The 15,822-nt window shown below is 40.5% G+C and overlaps 1 protein-coding gene across 9 annotated transcripts in view; it reads left to right on the top strand.

The window, feature by feature from the left end:
- Positions 1–15,822, top strand: part of LOC136833759 (cyclic AMP-dependent transcription factor ATF-7-like) — a 178,838-nt gene that overhangs the window by 128,080 nt on the left and 34,936 nt on the right. For all 9 annotated transcript variants that reach the window (XM_067095983.1, XM_067095984.1, XM_067095986.1 and 6 more), the window contains one exon: positions 3,312–3,439. In XM_067095983.1, the coding sequence (XP_066952084.1) occupies positions 3,312–3,439 (128 nt within the window). The remainder of the gene's footprint in view (positions 1–3,311; positions 3,440–15,822) is intronic.

Raw genomic sequence — 15,822 nt, 5'->3', positions numbered from 1 at the left:
TTGTCCCCTCAGATGTTACTGGCAAAAGGTTTGAAAATCCATGCAAAACAAAAGGAAATTTCGCCCTTAGCGAGTTCTCACTGCTACATCATAAGACTCGTCATAAAAAAGGAGGCAAGCGGCAACCAGTGGAGGTGCGTGGGTGGATGTAGGAGGTGGGTGGGGTTGTCAGTATTCTTTAACTCACTTTAAAATGAGGTATGATTCATAGAAATCGTTTGGCTGTTTTTTCTTTTATAAGCGTTTTCATAGTTGGCAAACTTTAAATGCGTTTTTATCATTTTAAAAAAACAGGCTTGGCACCTTATTACACTGCGCCACTCAATTGTACACTCAAATAGAGCAGGAAGTAAAATAAAAATAGAAGAATTCATAGATTCATACAATGTGCTGTATATATGATAATGAAATCAGCACATATTTTTCTAAAACACATGGAACATTTTCCTCAGTCGACTTAACTCTGTTTACCTAAAACACAGTAGACCGATTGGAATACAGTTGACGACTTGCATACAAGTGATCATTTCCCAATATTAATTTCATTATTACAAAATAATCCTGCCCAGCATGTCCCACAATATAACATTTATAAAGCAGATTGGGAGCAATATGAATTTCACAGTAGAAATATCCCACCATTTGAATATTTAAAAGAACATAATGAAACTAATAAATTTCTTGTTGATTTCAATAAAAATTCTGCTGATGAAGCAATACCAAAATCAAAATCTCATCAAACTAAACACAAAGTCCCATGGTTGTATGAAAAACTAACAGAATTAATACAAATAAAACACCAAATTGGAAGATGATTAGATAATTTGAATAGAAAGTTCACTAAAAGAAAACATTACCAATATTAGAAGATAACTTACAAAAACTAACTATATTATTAATAGAAATGATACATTAAAACCTCTATATAACAAAATATCTGCAAAATTTAAAGACTCATGGTACGGAGGGGTCTCAGCATCAGGACATAGCGGACAGGCTGTTTCGTCTGTGGGGAAGATCCATGTTAGACCTCTTCACTACGAGGTTCAACAGAAATCTAGAAGCCTATTGTTTGGTGGTTCCAGATCTGGTTGCTGTGGCAGAGGATGCCCTTCAACAATCTTGGGACAACCTGGGAGTTTACTCCTTCCTTCCATTCTGCCTGATCAGTCATGTCCTAAACAGAGTGATGAGTTCCAAGAATCTCAGGATGACTCCAGTAGCTCCTTTGTGGCCCCAAGCAGAGTGATTCCTAGATCTTCTGTCTTTGCTCCCAGCAGTGCCGAGAGAGATTCCCCCTTCACACAGTCTTTTCTGCCAACCTCATGTAGAGAGAGACCACCAATCAGTAGGGTCCCTTTCTCTTCGTGGCTGGAGGTTATCCAGTATCTCTTACAAGCGAGAGGTTTTTCTTGCAGAGCAGTGACTCAGATGTTCAGCTACCTCAGGAGATCTTCATCAGCCATGTATCAGGGCAAATGGGCTGTTTACTGTGATTGGTATCACCGATGGGGTTTTTCTCCACTCAGAACTTTTGTTCAACAGATAGTGGGCTACGTAATCTATCTCAGAACAGAGAAAGGCCTTTCTGTACTGCTGTCAGGGGCTACAGGTTTGCTTTAGCATTAGTTCTCCGGCTGAAAGATGTGGACATCTCTTCATCTTGGGAAATCTCTATGTTGTTCAAGAGCTTTGAGCAGTCTTGTTCTCTTAGGGAACTCAAGCCTCCTACATGGGATCTAACTCTGGTGCTGGGTAGTCTCACTCGAGTTCCATTCGAGCCACTGCATCAATTGTCAGACAGGGATCTGGCTTTGAAAACAGTTTTTTTCCTGGCCATGGCTTCCTTGAAGAGAGTTGGTGAGCTCCATGGTCTTATGACATTAAACACACGAGGGGTTGGGGTCTGTGGCTTTCGAATTTGTCCCAGAATTCGTGGCTAAGACTCAAAATCCCTTGGTTCACGATGACAGATTTGCCTCATTTTCTATTCCTTCCCGTAGAGATTTTAACAGTGATCCTCAGGAGTTACTGCTTTGCCCTGTCAGAGCACTGCGTGGCTATCTGAAAAGGACTCGTCACCTACGACCTAGGTGCCATAAACTTTTTGTTAGCACAGACCGAGCCAAGAAAGAAATGTCCAAGAATACCGTTTTTCTTTGACTGTGAGGTAATTAGACGAGCCTATGCCTCATTGTCAAGTTCTGTCTCCAATGCCATGCATGCTACGGCACATGACATCAGAGGAATAAGTTCCTATCTGGCATTTAAGAAGAAATTGTCTATTCATAGGATTTTGAATGCTGGTTCTTGGCTTCATCAGACCACTTTCACTTCCTTCTACCCGAAGGACATTGCCCACAGGTCCTTGGGCACTTTTTCCTTGGGTCCAGTGGTGGCTGTGCTTAACAAGTTTTGTAGCTCATCCAGTGCCCCTGGTGGGACCATTTGTATCTTGCCTAAGATGATAGTGTGGAAGAGAGAATGAGTGAGATGACTGGTCTCTTTTCTTTCCTGTTTTCCTAAGGGGCAGTTTTGAAGAATAAGACAAATCATACGCTGGAACTGGCTTGATCCAGGTGAGTGTTGCAGTCATACTGCTACAGCATTTTCATGTTCCATACAACATATAAATTTGCTTCTCAGTAGCCTGTACTTCTCTCTTCGGCAAGGGGAGTGATAATTGGCGACAAACCTGTTATGTTTGGCTGACAGGGTTTGTAGCTTGAACAGATATAGTTCTCTTTGACTTCCATATATGCAGTGAATCTTAACATACTGCATTGTCTTTTAACCCAGTGGACTGGGTGTTAGAGTTCCACTTACATAACAACTTGGAGGCTTAGGTCCTCTTCCTTAGAACTCTAATTTCTAGGAAGAGTGTTCCAAACTTCCAATCAGTTCAGGATTCTCATACCTCCCTTCAAGTGTGAGTTTATCCTAATGTTAAGACCAAAGGTTTGTTCCATGTATAAACAGATGACAAATTTTTAATTGTATTTTTCATAGTTAACAAACCTTATGCCTTAACCTAAACTGCCTACCCTAACCACCCCTGTTATGTCTTATCCTGGGTTGAAAGAAAGCCTTAATGCATCACGAAGTTCCAGCTGGATCTCCGACCCACTTCCACCTCATCTGCATATCAGATGCCAGATACCAGACATTCCTTGCATGTATGAATTTTTATTGTTTTTAAACCAGTTTTAACCTGGCACCAGAAGATTTATCCTAATGTTAAGACCTCAGATTTATTAGCTATGAAAAATAGAAATTAATTGAAAATTTGTCTTTTTTTTTTTCCATTTTAGGGTGAATGCGAAGATGATAGTACAAACAGTTCCAATAATGTAAGTGGAAAAGGAGAAAGAAGGCGAAGACATTCTTCGGATAATGAAGATCCTTTAGAAAAAAGAAGAAAGTTCCTGGAAAGAAATAGGTAATTCATGTATGAGTTGTTAGGAATCTTTCAAGTACAAGTTCCTTGTAGGTGAAGTCCAGGTTATGGGCTTATAAAAAAATCTGTTGGTTTTATCATAAAACTTAGCCTAGGTAAGCACTAATTCATGCCCACCTCAACTAAATTCATGACTTAATCTTTGAAACATTTGTACTTGCTCAGTTCTTAGAAAAAATGTATTTGTATGGGGTCAGTGATTTTCCCTTAATTGTCTTAGGTTTCTATATCAGAAAGTGTGTCTAGATATTCATGAAATCTTGATCTTGGATTTTTTTTTTTTTTTTTTTTTTTACTGCCCGGATAGATCAAATTAAGCGAGCACTTTTTCCAATTCAGTCCCTCCAATCTATCCTTATTAGCCTCCTCCAGGGAAGAGTTAGATGAATGGGGTGTTGTAATTGAGTAATCATAATCTTTCATCTTTTTATTATTCATTTTGGCTTGATGTGTGTGCCCATATGCTTGTTTCTTACTTGAAGAGTAGAAAGCTTACCATTTATGCTCATGTAATATTTGACTTTTGGAGACCAATTTTCTAGTCAGTAATTAGCAGTTCAAACATTGCACAAAGTATGGTTTTGAAACTTCAGAATTTTATGACACCTCATAAATTTAGGCATGTATGTGAAGTCTATACTTTACAGCTATAAGAGGTCAGTAGACTAATTATTTTCTTTTTTAATTGAAAGTTGTTATTACAAAAGTTTTTTCAATTCCGCTGTGGTTCATTATCTGTAGTGCTATTCAGGCACTGGACTGTTATTTTTGGATTGAGTATACAGATGTAAAATACAATACAAGTAACCTGGAAGAAAAGCATTTAATTCTGAACATAAACATTTACATGGGAAAAGTGTATCGTTTACCTTTTGCCAGTTGACTTCAAACACCCCCTCCCTCCCACAAGCACGCCCACAACCCCAAGATGCACAGCTGTGATAAAATTTTATGAAAGTCATAGCAAAAAATATTGGTAAAATTATCAGAATTTATTAAAAATATCCAATTAAAACAAAAGAAAAAGGATTTTGACAAAGGAAAAATCTATTTCTGGGTAGGGGGCCCGTGTCATTTGGTGAAATAATCCATTCAGCACTTATTTCTAGGTAATTCCGTTGCTAGATACCAGAGAAAAGCTAAATGTAAAGCTGGGGTTACTACCCCAGAGCAAGCTCCAAGAAATGGAGTCGTTATATGGTAAAGGGTGAGATTGTCACAATCACGGGACCCTGCCCTATAAAGATTCCCAATGTCAAAAGTCCCAACGAGAGAGGTGCCGATTCAAGCCCATGCACCCACCCCACTAGAATGATGTTTATCATGGGAGGAGAGAATGAAAAACAGGGGTGGGTTTTTAAAAACCACGGGCCCCTCCCAGAAATAGATTTTTCCTTTGTCAAAATCCTTTTTCTGGTCAAGCCCCGTGTCAGCCGGTGAAATGATAACAGAGAAATAAACATCATTCTTATGCTAATAAAGACTTAAAACAGAGACGTTGAAAACTAGGAGAATTTCTACCTTGAACATTAGTAAGGTCCTCTAAATTCATGTAATGAAAATAATGTAAGTGGTCACCGTCTAAGATCATGAGCTTAGATTGAACCTGAATAGGCTTGTATTAGGGGATCGGCCGGTTTCCGACTTTTTTAACGACAGGTTGTTGATATATAGGGGTTTGTTAAAGGATATTGTGTGGAACTTCTGGGGAAAAATTTTTGTTCAGTGACCTTAGGTTTTGTGACGCCAGAGCATTTTTCGGCCAAAATGGCCATTTTCAAAATGCATCTCCTCCTTTGCTTTTTGGTTTTAAGGGATGAGATTTGAACCACGTATAAAACACATATGGACCTTCGATATAAAGTTCGGGATTTTTTATTTTTCAATTATTTTTCGAGATATGAATTTTTATTTTTCTTTATGAAATTTTCCCAGAAAAATTACAGGAAAAAAAATTGCCAAAAATCAGAAACTCAAAATATTAAAAATCCCCGTTTTTTTTTTAATCTACCATGTTTCCTCATATTATATATGAAATTTCATTTAGATTGGTCCAATACTAAGGAGGAGATACATTTTGAAAGTGAAAAACTTATGTTTTGAGAAACGGGCCTTCAAAGTTTTAGTTACATAAAAAAGTAAAAGGGACTTCAAAGACTGTGTTGCAATTAATTCTATGGTTTTAATTTTTATTTTTGGGTATTAATTAATGCAAAATGATTATAAATAAGAATATTAATTGATTATTTATGTGCCTAAGACACATTCTTATAAATTTTAGGTTCCTGGTCCCCTGTCTGATCTTGCTGCAAGGTATTACTCTAGGGCATCATAGTTGCCTACACTTTTTATTAGTGTCTCGAATCCATCCCTTGCCAAATGGATCCTGGGAATTACTTTTCATTCACAATTAGGGATTCGTGATTCAAGTAATTCATCAAGTCTTGCTTCACTTATTATGATCATTTTATTTTCAGGATCGTCTATAATATCAGCCTTTACTGCTTTCTTTTTCTAAAATATCTTTGCCCTTTGGTAGTGACGAACAAATAAAGAGGCGTTTAGGGGTGGATGTGGTTGGTCTCTGGTCAGCAGAGATCGCTGCTCTGCGCCGTTTGATGGGCAACAGCTCTCTCTCTCTCCGTCGCCCATTCCCTCTATGGCACTAATTTCTTGAACTCTTTCTTCTACTTCTCGCCTGGACTTTTCCACTTGGCTTTTCCGCATTCTAGAAGCATGAAGTGAACTCTTGGACCTTTTAGGCATGGCGGTGAAAACAAAAACACCGCAGAAAATACAGAGTTCAGTCAAGGCTAGCGAGCATGAAAAACGTGTCCTTCTAGCTTGGAAGTTTATAGGCAACTCTCATTTTCGTACAGTCGGCGTCATGGTATGACGTGTGCGTTTTCATGGCTAGGAATAACTAAAAGGTGCCGAGTAGGATATTATTGACATTATACATTTCATTTGAAAGGAAGTTTTTTCGTAATATATATCCAAAAAACTATACCAGACTAAATCATTTGGCTACTGGTGTTTTATGGGTATATAGTTATTGTTACATTTTAGGCCATAACTAGAGAAATACGGCAAATTTTAGCATAATATTTCGTGGACACATTCTTGAACCCTATAATAAGGCCATAGAATTTTTTTCAGCAAATCGAATTTTTAAAGATTATAGCACCTTTTTTTAGGCGGCCGATCCCTTAAGAAAATACTTTCTGCCTAATAGCAGACAATGATGTGCCCCCTTTTTTTAAAAAGAGAGGATCTGACAAAAAGTGCGAGGTCCTGTCTAAAAAAGCCTGTAAGGGAAAACTGGGCACAGAAACAGACCTTGTGAAAGGGGAGTACTTTCCAAGGTGACCACCGAAAATGAGGACCTTCAACTGTAGATAGAAAGTTAGGGTGAGGAAACACAACACTACCCCTGATGAGGGGAAACCAAAATGATTGGTTCCGCTAGACAGGGCAGACAGTATAGGAAAACTAACACTAGAAGCTAAGCTGATTAAAAATTTTGGGTCTTCCTTAACAAGGAAAGGTAAGAACAAGATGATTGTTGGTTACCGAAGCTAACTCCGATACATTACTCAAAGACCAGGAAACCGAATGTGGACGGAGTACTGGTCTTAGACGAACACAGACCTTAGGGATGAAAGTTTAAGAGCCTGTGAGTCTGGTTCCAACAAAACACTTTCCTCGGGGCCAATGCGGCCGCATCATTACTGTAGCTTCGAAAACTATGTGAAGAGTGCTAGTTACTTAACTGCAGAACCATACTGCAGTAGAGTAGGATCCCTTAACTGATTTTAGGAAAACAGTAATAACAGGACCAATATCAGTTTCCTCCTAAACTGTAAGATTCACAAAGACCACAAAGCCAGGGCATCAGAGCTTGAGGGGGCTGACGCAGGCTGAGTTTATACCAGACGTGACAGCTTGATAGTTTGTGGCTGAATTGGGTTGCAAACAGACCTACTTCCAGGTCCAGGAAAAGGTCACAAGACTACCTGAATGACGCTCCGTCTAAGGACTATTCCGACACCAGGGGGGAGGCCCTGGATAGGGAAAAAGTAGTGACCTTTTGGACCCCTACGAGAAGGGTGGTAGACAGAGGCACTTGTGTCTGTTGGTTATGGAGAAGAATGAACCATAACCTGAATGAAGCAACCTTCGAGTCCAAAACCACTTGTTTACAGCGCACTATTGCTGTTTTGTTCAGAACCAGCCTAAATGAAACCTCTTGGGGGGAAGAAGTTTCCCAAGGACAGGAAGACTGCCACAGCCCTCCAAAGTGTTGATATGGAACTGCCGGAACGTGACCGACTAAGTTCCATGTCTTTCATTGGGCCAAAAATATCCACCCCACCCGCCCAGAGAGGTGACGGTGTGGAATACTGAGGCCGGAGGGGAAAGCTGGAGAGGAACTGACTTCGTTAAGCACTTGATAGTTGTGCAAGGCCGAGGCCACTATTCAAACAGGAGGAATCAGGGAGACACGTCCCTGACTCCGCCATACCCGGTTATAAACTCCAGCTTTGACTTCAGAAGGAGAACCGTCACTGAAGCAAACTGGAGAGAACCCAAGACTTTTTCTTGGGCACGGGAGAGGTATGCTTGAGTTGATGAAATGATAGGTCGCCCTTGCTATCTCTTTCCGCTTCCACTGGATTCACAACTACTGAAGGCTACCCACTGGAATCAGGTGAGATTCCTTCCTGCTTACTTAGAAGCCCAGAGACTCTAGAAAACCGATTATAATGACCAGCACCCTCAGGCAATTCCCGACGCTGGGTGCCTAAATGAGCCAGGCAACTAGATATGCAGCTAGCATAGCCTTCTAATACCGGAGCTGTTGAACTACGGTATTGTTCAAACTGGCAAAGACTCTGGAGCTGCATTGAGGAGGGCATGAACCTGAAGGGGCACGCCTGCTCCCGAGTCTGAATCCCAGGAAGGGATAGGACCTTTCTGCAACCAAGATGTGAAAGGAAGCGTCGGAAAGGTCTATAGAGGTGGTTACGGCTCCACGGAGCAGTAGGATCCGAACCCACAAGACTGTAAGCAACCGAGACTTACCGCATTGAATGAGGAAAATAAACGGGACACGCCCAGAAAAATTTTCCAGTGGAAGGGAACTTCCTTGGCAGACTGAAAAAGCCTGACAGGCCATTCACAAAGACCTTCAGAACTCTGGCCGGAGGCTGATTGAACCTGATTGGGGGAGGGGGACAACAGTCCAGCTCCACCCCGGGCCTTGATAACTATACTCTGGGCCCAGGGACTGAAGTTCCAGTGGCCCCGAAAATGGTACAGCCTCCCACCCATATGAGAAATACTACAGGGAGGAGGCTTGATTGTCTCCCCTGAAGCGTATGCCTTCCCAATTTCTCGGAGAGGAGTAGGATGCTTCCCTGCTCTTATGATAACCCCGAGGGTCAGTGCCTCTGGCCGAATGTCTAGTGTCTTTGAGAGCAGGGCTCTCAAAGAGAGCACGGTAAGACCCCACAGCTGGCGTGAACTTGGAATTCTCCGAACCTGCCACTCCGTTAGAGTTCTCAACGGAGACGAGTGTGCCCAGCCCCAGCGAAGATGAGGGCTCACTTAGGGATCCTGCCAGACAGATGCCATGCTCCTTCTGACAGTCTGGCAAAACCCGGATAAGGGGATACCAGGCGGAAGGGAAGAAATGCCCTTCCACCAACCTCCGTGTGCCCACACCCCCGCCCACCTGGGGAAAAGGGTGCCTTCATGCTGGAAGCATAAAGGGTTAGGCGCCAAGGATCCCCAGACTGGGGGAAAAGAGGTGGAGGTGTCCGAACGACTAGAAATAAAGCTGGACCGGAAAACGGAGCAGGATTTAACAGGTGATCCATTGACAATGAGTCTTGAGATTAATCTTTGGGATTTAAGCTCCTGGGAAAGGGAAGGCACATGACCATGAGGTAGATAGATAGTTTGATAGGTTGACAGTGACCCTCAAATCGAGCTCCTTATAAGGAGACCCGAATAAAAGAGTCTTCAACAAAGGAAGGAGGGGGTAACCGCCTTTGCTTTGCTTGGGCCGTGTCCCTTTCCAGAAGACGAGGCCAAAACTCTGAGAGTCGGCACCGGATTAGAGATCCGAGACGCCCTCGAGGGAAGAAATAGAGCGATTTTCCGGAAATTTCAAAAATAGTTGCGATATATGAAGACCCAAATATTTCATTAATTCCATTAATAATTATTAATATCTGCTAGTACTGTTGGTTCATTGCATTATGACATATAATTCAGTACAAAATGAAATTAAACAAAAAGATGCTTCACTGCATCTTGGAATTTTTCAGAAATATTCATCATGAAAAATTAAAATTAAAAAGTACCGCCATATCGGCAGCCATATTGGGGAAAACAGCGATGTTTCATCATGTTACGGAGAAGAAGGGCTTGCAAGACCGACGCTTTCAAGGACTGGAAGCTTTGGGATATACCCACAGGCACTCAGACAAGGCACGTGAGTGGTACATAAGAGAATATCTTATCACTGTTGATGTTTCATCTTAAATCACTGTAAAATAATTAAAATCCGAATTTCATACGTAAGCAACTCAAGGATACTGTATACTCTCTCATCACCAGCTTGTCAAGACTTAGTCAAGACTTAGTCGTCCCAAGCTACTGTGCTGTACAGTACACACCATTTCTCTCTCTCTCTCTCTCTCTCTCTCTCTCAATGAAATATGAATTACTGTATCATAAACTTTTATGTACAGAATTAAAAATAATTTCATTGATAAATTTGTTTCTTTTAGCAACTAAAAAATTATTTTCCTAATTCTTTCGTTAGTAGTGAGCAGCTTCAGTCAGCTGATTCTCAGAACGTAAACATTACAAATATGGGACGATCTTTTTTATGCATATTACTGTGATAGGAGATCAAAATAGTAATACAGTGTTTAAGTGCATAGGAAGTGTTTATAACAGTGTGGGAAAGGCTATAAAGCCTTTAAATATATACCATGTATATACAGTATATGCCTCCTAGGGAGGGCCAATGCGCCCCGCTGGATTTCACTTATCGAAAGAGGGGTTAAGTCCCCATTATCCGGAGATAGACGGAGGGATCACTGTATATGAAACCTACGGATTCATCAGGTAGCCTGCTCGGGAGAGCATAGCGCATAACGCAATCTGCCGGATGCCAAACGACTAATAATAAGCCAAATGAGGCGGCGTTTTGGCATGGAGATAAAACCGACTGGTGTAAATAAAACCTCACGGATTCATCAAGTAGCCTGCTCGGAGAAAGCATAGCGCACTTTACAACCTTCCGAGCCAAGAATAAGTCACATGAGGCAGAGTTTGGCGGAGACGAAACCGACAGGTATATATAAAACCCACGGGTTCATCAAGAAGTCTGCTCGGGAGAGCATAGCGTACTTCATAACCTTCCGTGCCAAACTATAAATTCTCCCAAACAGACTGCGCACCGGAATGGGAACTATAGACTCCGTGGTCGCTGGCTTGTTGCAGGATAGCGGAGCATTCTTGCACTCGACAAAACCAGCTGAAAACGTATGAGAAATGGGCATGCTGGAACGGATGCCGGAGCAGAGTACCGTAGCAGCGACTTAGCCTAGTCAGACCAGGAAAACTCCCGGAGAAAACCGGGCTAACAGGACAAAACTCATAGACATAAAAACAGAGTCAACGGAACATTCCGAAGCGATCATGTTTGAACCATATGTGACGGAAACAAAGTGGGAAGGTTATGAACTGTTCGGAAGTGGGCGCACTCAGAGCCAAGAGAGGAAAACCCCGGAGGAGGATATCCTGAACGGTGATAGCGGTAGGGGAATAAATGCCGACCGCTAAACACTAAAATCGCCGGAGCAGTAAGCAAGGAGAGCGCCCAACAAGATAACGAAACACCAACAGGTAGTAGCAAAATGGAGGGGGAACGCTGAAAGTAAATAAAACAGAAGACAGTTAGGTGGAAAACGCTAACTGGCCTCGTATGAGATCCCAACAGTGAGGTGCGAACATGTAGGAAGCACCACGAAGGGAAACAGTCGACGTAAAAGGAAGGGGGAAGTATAGGCCAGGAGGTTGGTAACCCAAAGTAGCGACCAGGGGTGGGACAGCACTCCCCGGGCGCCCAGAGATTCTCATAGATCCCCTCGCTATGTGAGCTGTGTTGCACGACAAGAGCGAGAGAAAAGGAGAGGAAGGGCAAAAACCTCTACGGCCAGGAGAGCAAAGAAAGGTAAAAGAGTGTGAACAGGAGTGGGGAGAGTACTCCCGGTCACCTCCAGGTCCAGGTGGAGTGCCAACCGATGAGGTCAGACACACCGAGGGACAACCAATCAATGCAGAGGGAGGGGATGTAGGCTACAGCATAAAATAAGGATAAATTGCTCTCAAGCCTTGGAAAGTTAACAAACCTTGAAAACAAACCAAGGGGAGAGAGAGAGCAAAGGATAAAAGGGAGAGAAGGGGATTCTCGATACCACAAAATAATATATATGTAGTCGGTAAAAGAAGTGTGAACAGGAGTGGGGAGAGCACTCCCGGTCACCATTGGTAAGCAACCCAAAGAAGGATTGAACTAGGATAGGCTACGAGGTAAACCCTCGCTAATTCCAGCTTAACTTATTAGGAACATTAGCCTAAGTGAAAAGCCGAAACAGGGAGAGGGTGGACGAGGTAATATATCCAAGCCAAAACCTAACAAAGGGAAGCACCAGACATAAAACACATATGTACAGAATGAGATCACAGACATGAAACTCACGTACAGATCGAGATCGTCCCTCCCTTAACGATTTTTCCTCGAAGGGAAAAAGTGTTATAGCCAACCCCTAGGCTAACCTAACTGAGGCAGTGCAAAGGAAGGAAGCCTAGGAGAGGGGTAAAGGCTAACCAATAACTCAAATAATGCATAATAAAACAAAAATTTTCTATAAGGTACATGTAGGAGGATAGGCAGGCCCAACACGACATGAACGTGAAGGGAAATGGCCGACCTCCAGTTAAATGAAAGTACCCAAAATTAACAAAATTCAAAAGCATCCGAGCACAAGGTCAAAACTTAAATGTACCAATGAAAATCATGTTCCCATAAGCTTAGAGAATTGAGTCTAAAACGGAAGGGAACACAAAATTCACAAAATAAACAAAATTATAAAAACAAAGTAAAAACCGTAACAGTACCAATGAAAATAAGATCCCCAAAGGCTAAGAGAAGTGAGGGACAAAATTAAGGCATAATGAGGCCATGATAATAAGTTTAATGGGCTCGAGGGGGTAGCTCGTAAGCCTAAACGCTCAACAGCACTTCTCGTAATGAAGCCACGATAAAAAGCGAATGGGCCCGAGGGGTTAGTTCAGAGCCTAAACGCTAAACATCACACTCGTAATGAAGCCATGATAAAGCGAATGGGCCCGAGGGGGTAGCTCGTAGCCTAAACGTTAAACATCACTCTCGTAATGAAGCCATGATAAAAAGCGGATGGGCCCGAGGGGGTAGCTCGTAGCCTAAACGCTAAACAGCACTTCTCGTAGTAAAGGGTACAGAACAAACATAAAATTAATCAAACCCACTAAAGTTAGGAATCATTAATTGGTAAAATATCCCAAATAAAAAGGGATACTAATAAATAACACAAAACAAACATGCCGCACCCAAGACCAAGAGAGGTCAAGAGACGCCGTGAGAGGAGATCGAGACAGGCGTTATAAATCCCTTTAATTATTAAACTAAAGGAAAATAAGGAGCCTCAATCGCCTAAAAACAATAAAACACTGGTACTCAAGTAATTGAAGAAGAACTGCGAGGATGCCATAAAAATCCAAAATAGAGCACAAAATAAGGATCACAACAAAATTAAGTGTGAACGAAATCGCGTGCTAAAATGGAATGCGGCTAGTGTTGCCTTGTGTACAGTCCGTGAGTAGTGCATGGGCTTGTATCGGCACCTCTCGTTGGGACTTTTGACATTGGGAATCTTTATAGGGCAGGGTCCCGTGATTGTGACAATCTCACCTTTACCATATACGACTCCATTTCTTGAGCTCGCTCTGGGGTTAGTAACCCCAGCTTTACATTTAGCTTTTCTCTGGTATCTAGCAACGGAATTACCTAGAAATAAGTGCTGAATGGATTATTTCACCGGCTGACACGGGACCCCGACCCAGAAATATGTTTGATTAAACACTGTACTGTATATACAAGCAGTATGTATGTTAGTGATAAAATATTACGTAATTTATCCTAAAAGTTCATCCTTATTTTCTGTTACTGGTTTTAAAGTTTGTAGTGATGTGTTACATATCTTAGTACCATATATGGTATTTATATAATCTTTTACCACATATGGTAAAAGATTATATTAATTATCACTTATGATAAGTGTGTGTGAATTGTAGTCCAATGTTGTGATGCATTTTATTTGACTGTTATAAAATACTTATATTTTCCATGTCTATTGATGGACTTTTGTTGATCATTTTAAAGTACTGTACATACATATTGTGATATACTCTATCAAAGTATATACAGTAATATTACAGAAATTGTCATATCAACTACACTGGTGCCTCAACTTAATGAACAGTTCAGGGGTCTGGCTGCCTGATAAATAACAAAATTTTGTTAGGTAACGAAGACCCAAGACCTGATGGTATTTACTATACTATACCCCTGAACTGGTGTTAGCAATCATGTGAAAGTCCATCTCATTCTTTCTTCCCTCTCTTATGATGTGGCATTTTTTCATTGTAAGAGTTGAGGAGGGTCTTGCAAGCTGTTGAATCCATTGATGAGTGTATCATTATAAATAGGATAATAAAATATGAAAAAAGTAATGTATGCTTTGTAAATGTGTGTATATGTGTTTTTTACTGATTTTATACTTAGTGTATGCCATTTTGTCCTGCATTTTGATATACTGAATGCACAGTAAAAATCTACTAAACATTTCATCCAGGTCTTCATGTTCATTTGGAAAGCTTAAAAAGGACAGATCTTCATGTTTGTTGGAAAACTTAAAAAGGATAAAGTACAGCTGTTTTGTTGTTTGAATGGCATAGATCAATGAAGCTCAGAATATTTCACCTTACCTCCTCCACCCAACAAGTGTAACCTTGAAAAGATACAGTATTGTCTAAAATGGCAAATACATAAAAATCAACAGCAAAATAGTACATATACAAAAATAGGCCTGGCATTACTGCATTTAATACATAAACTTTTCACTTATTGAAATATTAATTTAATACATAAACTTTTCACTTAACATTGAAATATTAATCTAAGAGTCAGTCTGGATTAAAAGGATGTCAATCAATTTTACATTGTAACTTTTGCATGTGTTTTATAAGGTGCATTTTCTGTATTAAGGAATGCATTCCTTGTATGTAAATATAGCAGCATTTATATTAATGACATTTACGTGTTATAAATTCATTTGTAAAGAAAAAAACAAAGTTTGTAAGGATGTATAGTCAACAAATTTTCCTAACTTACCAGAAGATTCTCTTTATAAGGATTACAAATACAAAAATGAATCTAAATACAAATACATAAGCATGATATTCATTATTAATAACAAACTTGGTAATAGTTTGAGTATAGATTAATCTTGTAAAAGAAACAATGATACACAGTGAAAACAACAAAAACACACCTGCTCTAGACAAGGTCAGCCTGGGAGCTATGCAGCAAATTACTAGAGACATAAAAGTCACATTTTGCTTTGGAATGCTGGCTTTTTTACAAGGCAGACAAACATACGTTAAAGTTCAAGTGAGTGGGAGAAAGGCACCGGAAGGGGCATGATGGTTCAGCTATCCTGGAAACAAAGAAGCTAACTTACAAGGCAAGTGTCATTCATGGTAGTTTCAGCAGTCAGTGTTTAGAACACTTACCAGATTATTATGTCAATTATGAAATATTTTCATTTTTCAGACTCATATTTATCTGATAAATAAAAAATATGTCTAAGTTGAAAAAATGCCAGTGTATCACTTGTTAATGTAAATGAATTGATGTTTGCATAAATGAATATGCATATCATATGTGCAGATCATTACAGTGCATTTCTTATTTCTTTTGGTGTTAATTTGTGAGTTGGGAAAGGAAGAGATTGGATCTGGGTGTGTTTCTTGCCTTCATTTTGTTATTTAATTTAGAACCCTGCATTTGCAGTGCGTCATTATCATCCTTTTTATCATCTTGGTTCATTTTGGGTTAGGCATTCATTAATTCTTATCATAACCATCATTTATTCTTACCTGTGAAGTATGTAACCACTGCTCCGAGTTCCTGCCATGCTAGGACACTAAGATGAGATGAAGACCATTGCAGATTCTTGTAA

This window comes from Macrobrachium rosenbergii, chromosome 52 (assembly GCF_040412425.1).
Source record: "Macrobrachium rosenbergii isolate ZJJX-2024 chromosome 52, ASM4041242v1, whole genome shotgun sequence".
In the NCBI taxonomy this organism is placed as follows: Eukaryota; Metazoa; Arthropoda; class Malacostraca; order Decapoda; family Palaemonidae; genus Macrobrachium; species Macrobrachium rosenbergii.
The sequence above is the reverse complement of the archived record's forward strand: the minus strand, read 5'-3'. Positions and strand labels throughout refer to the sequence as shown.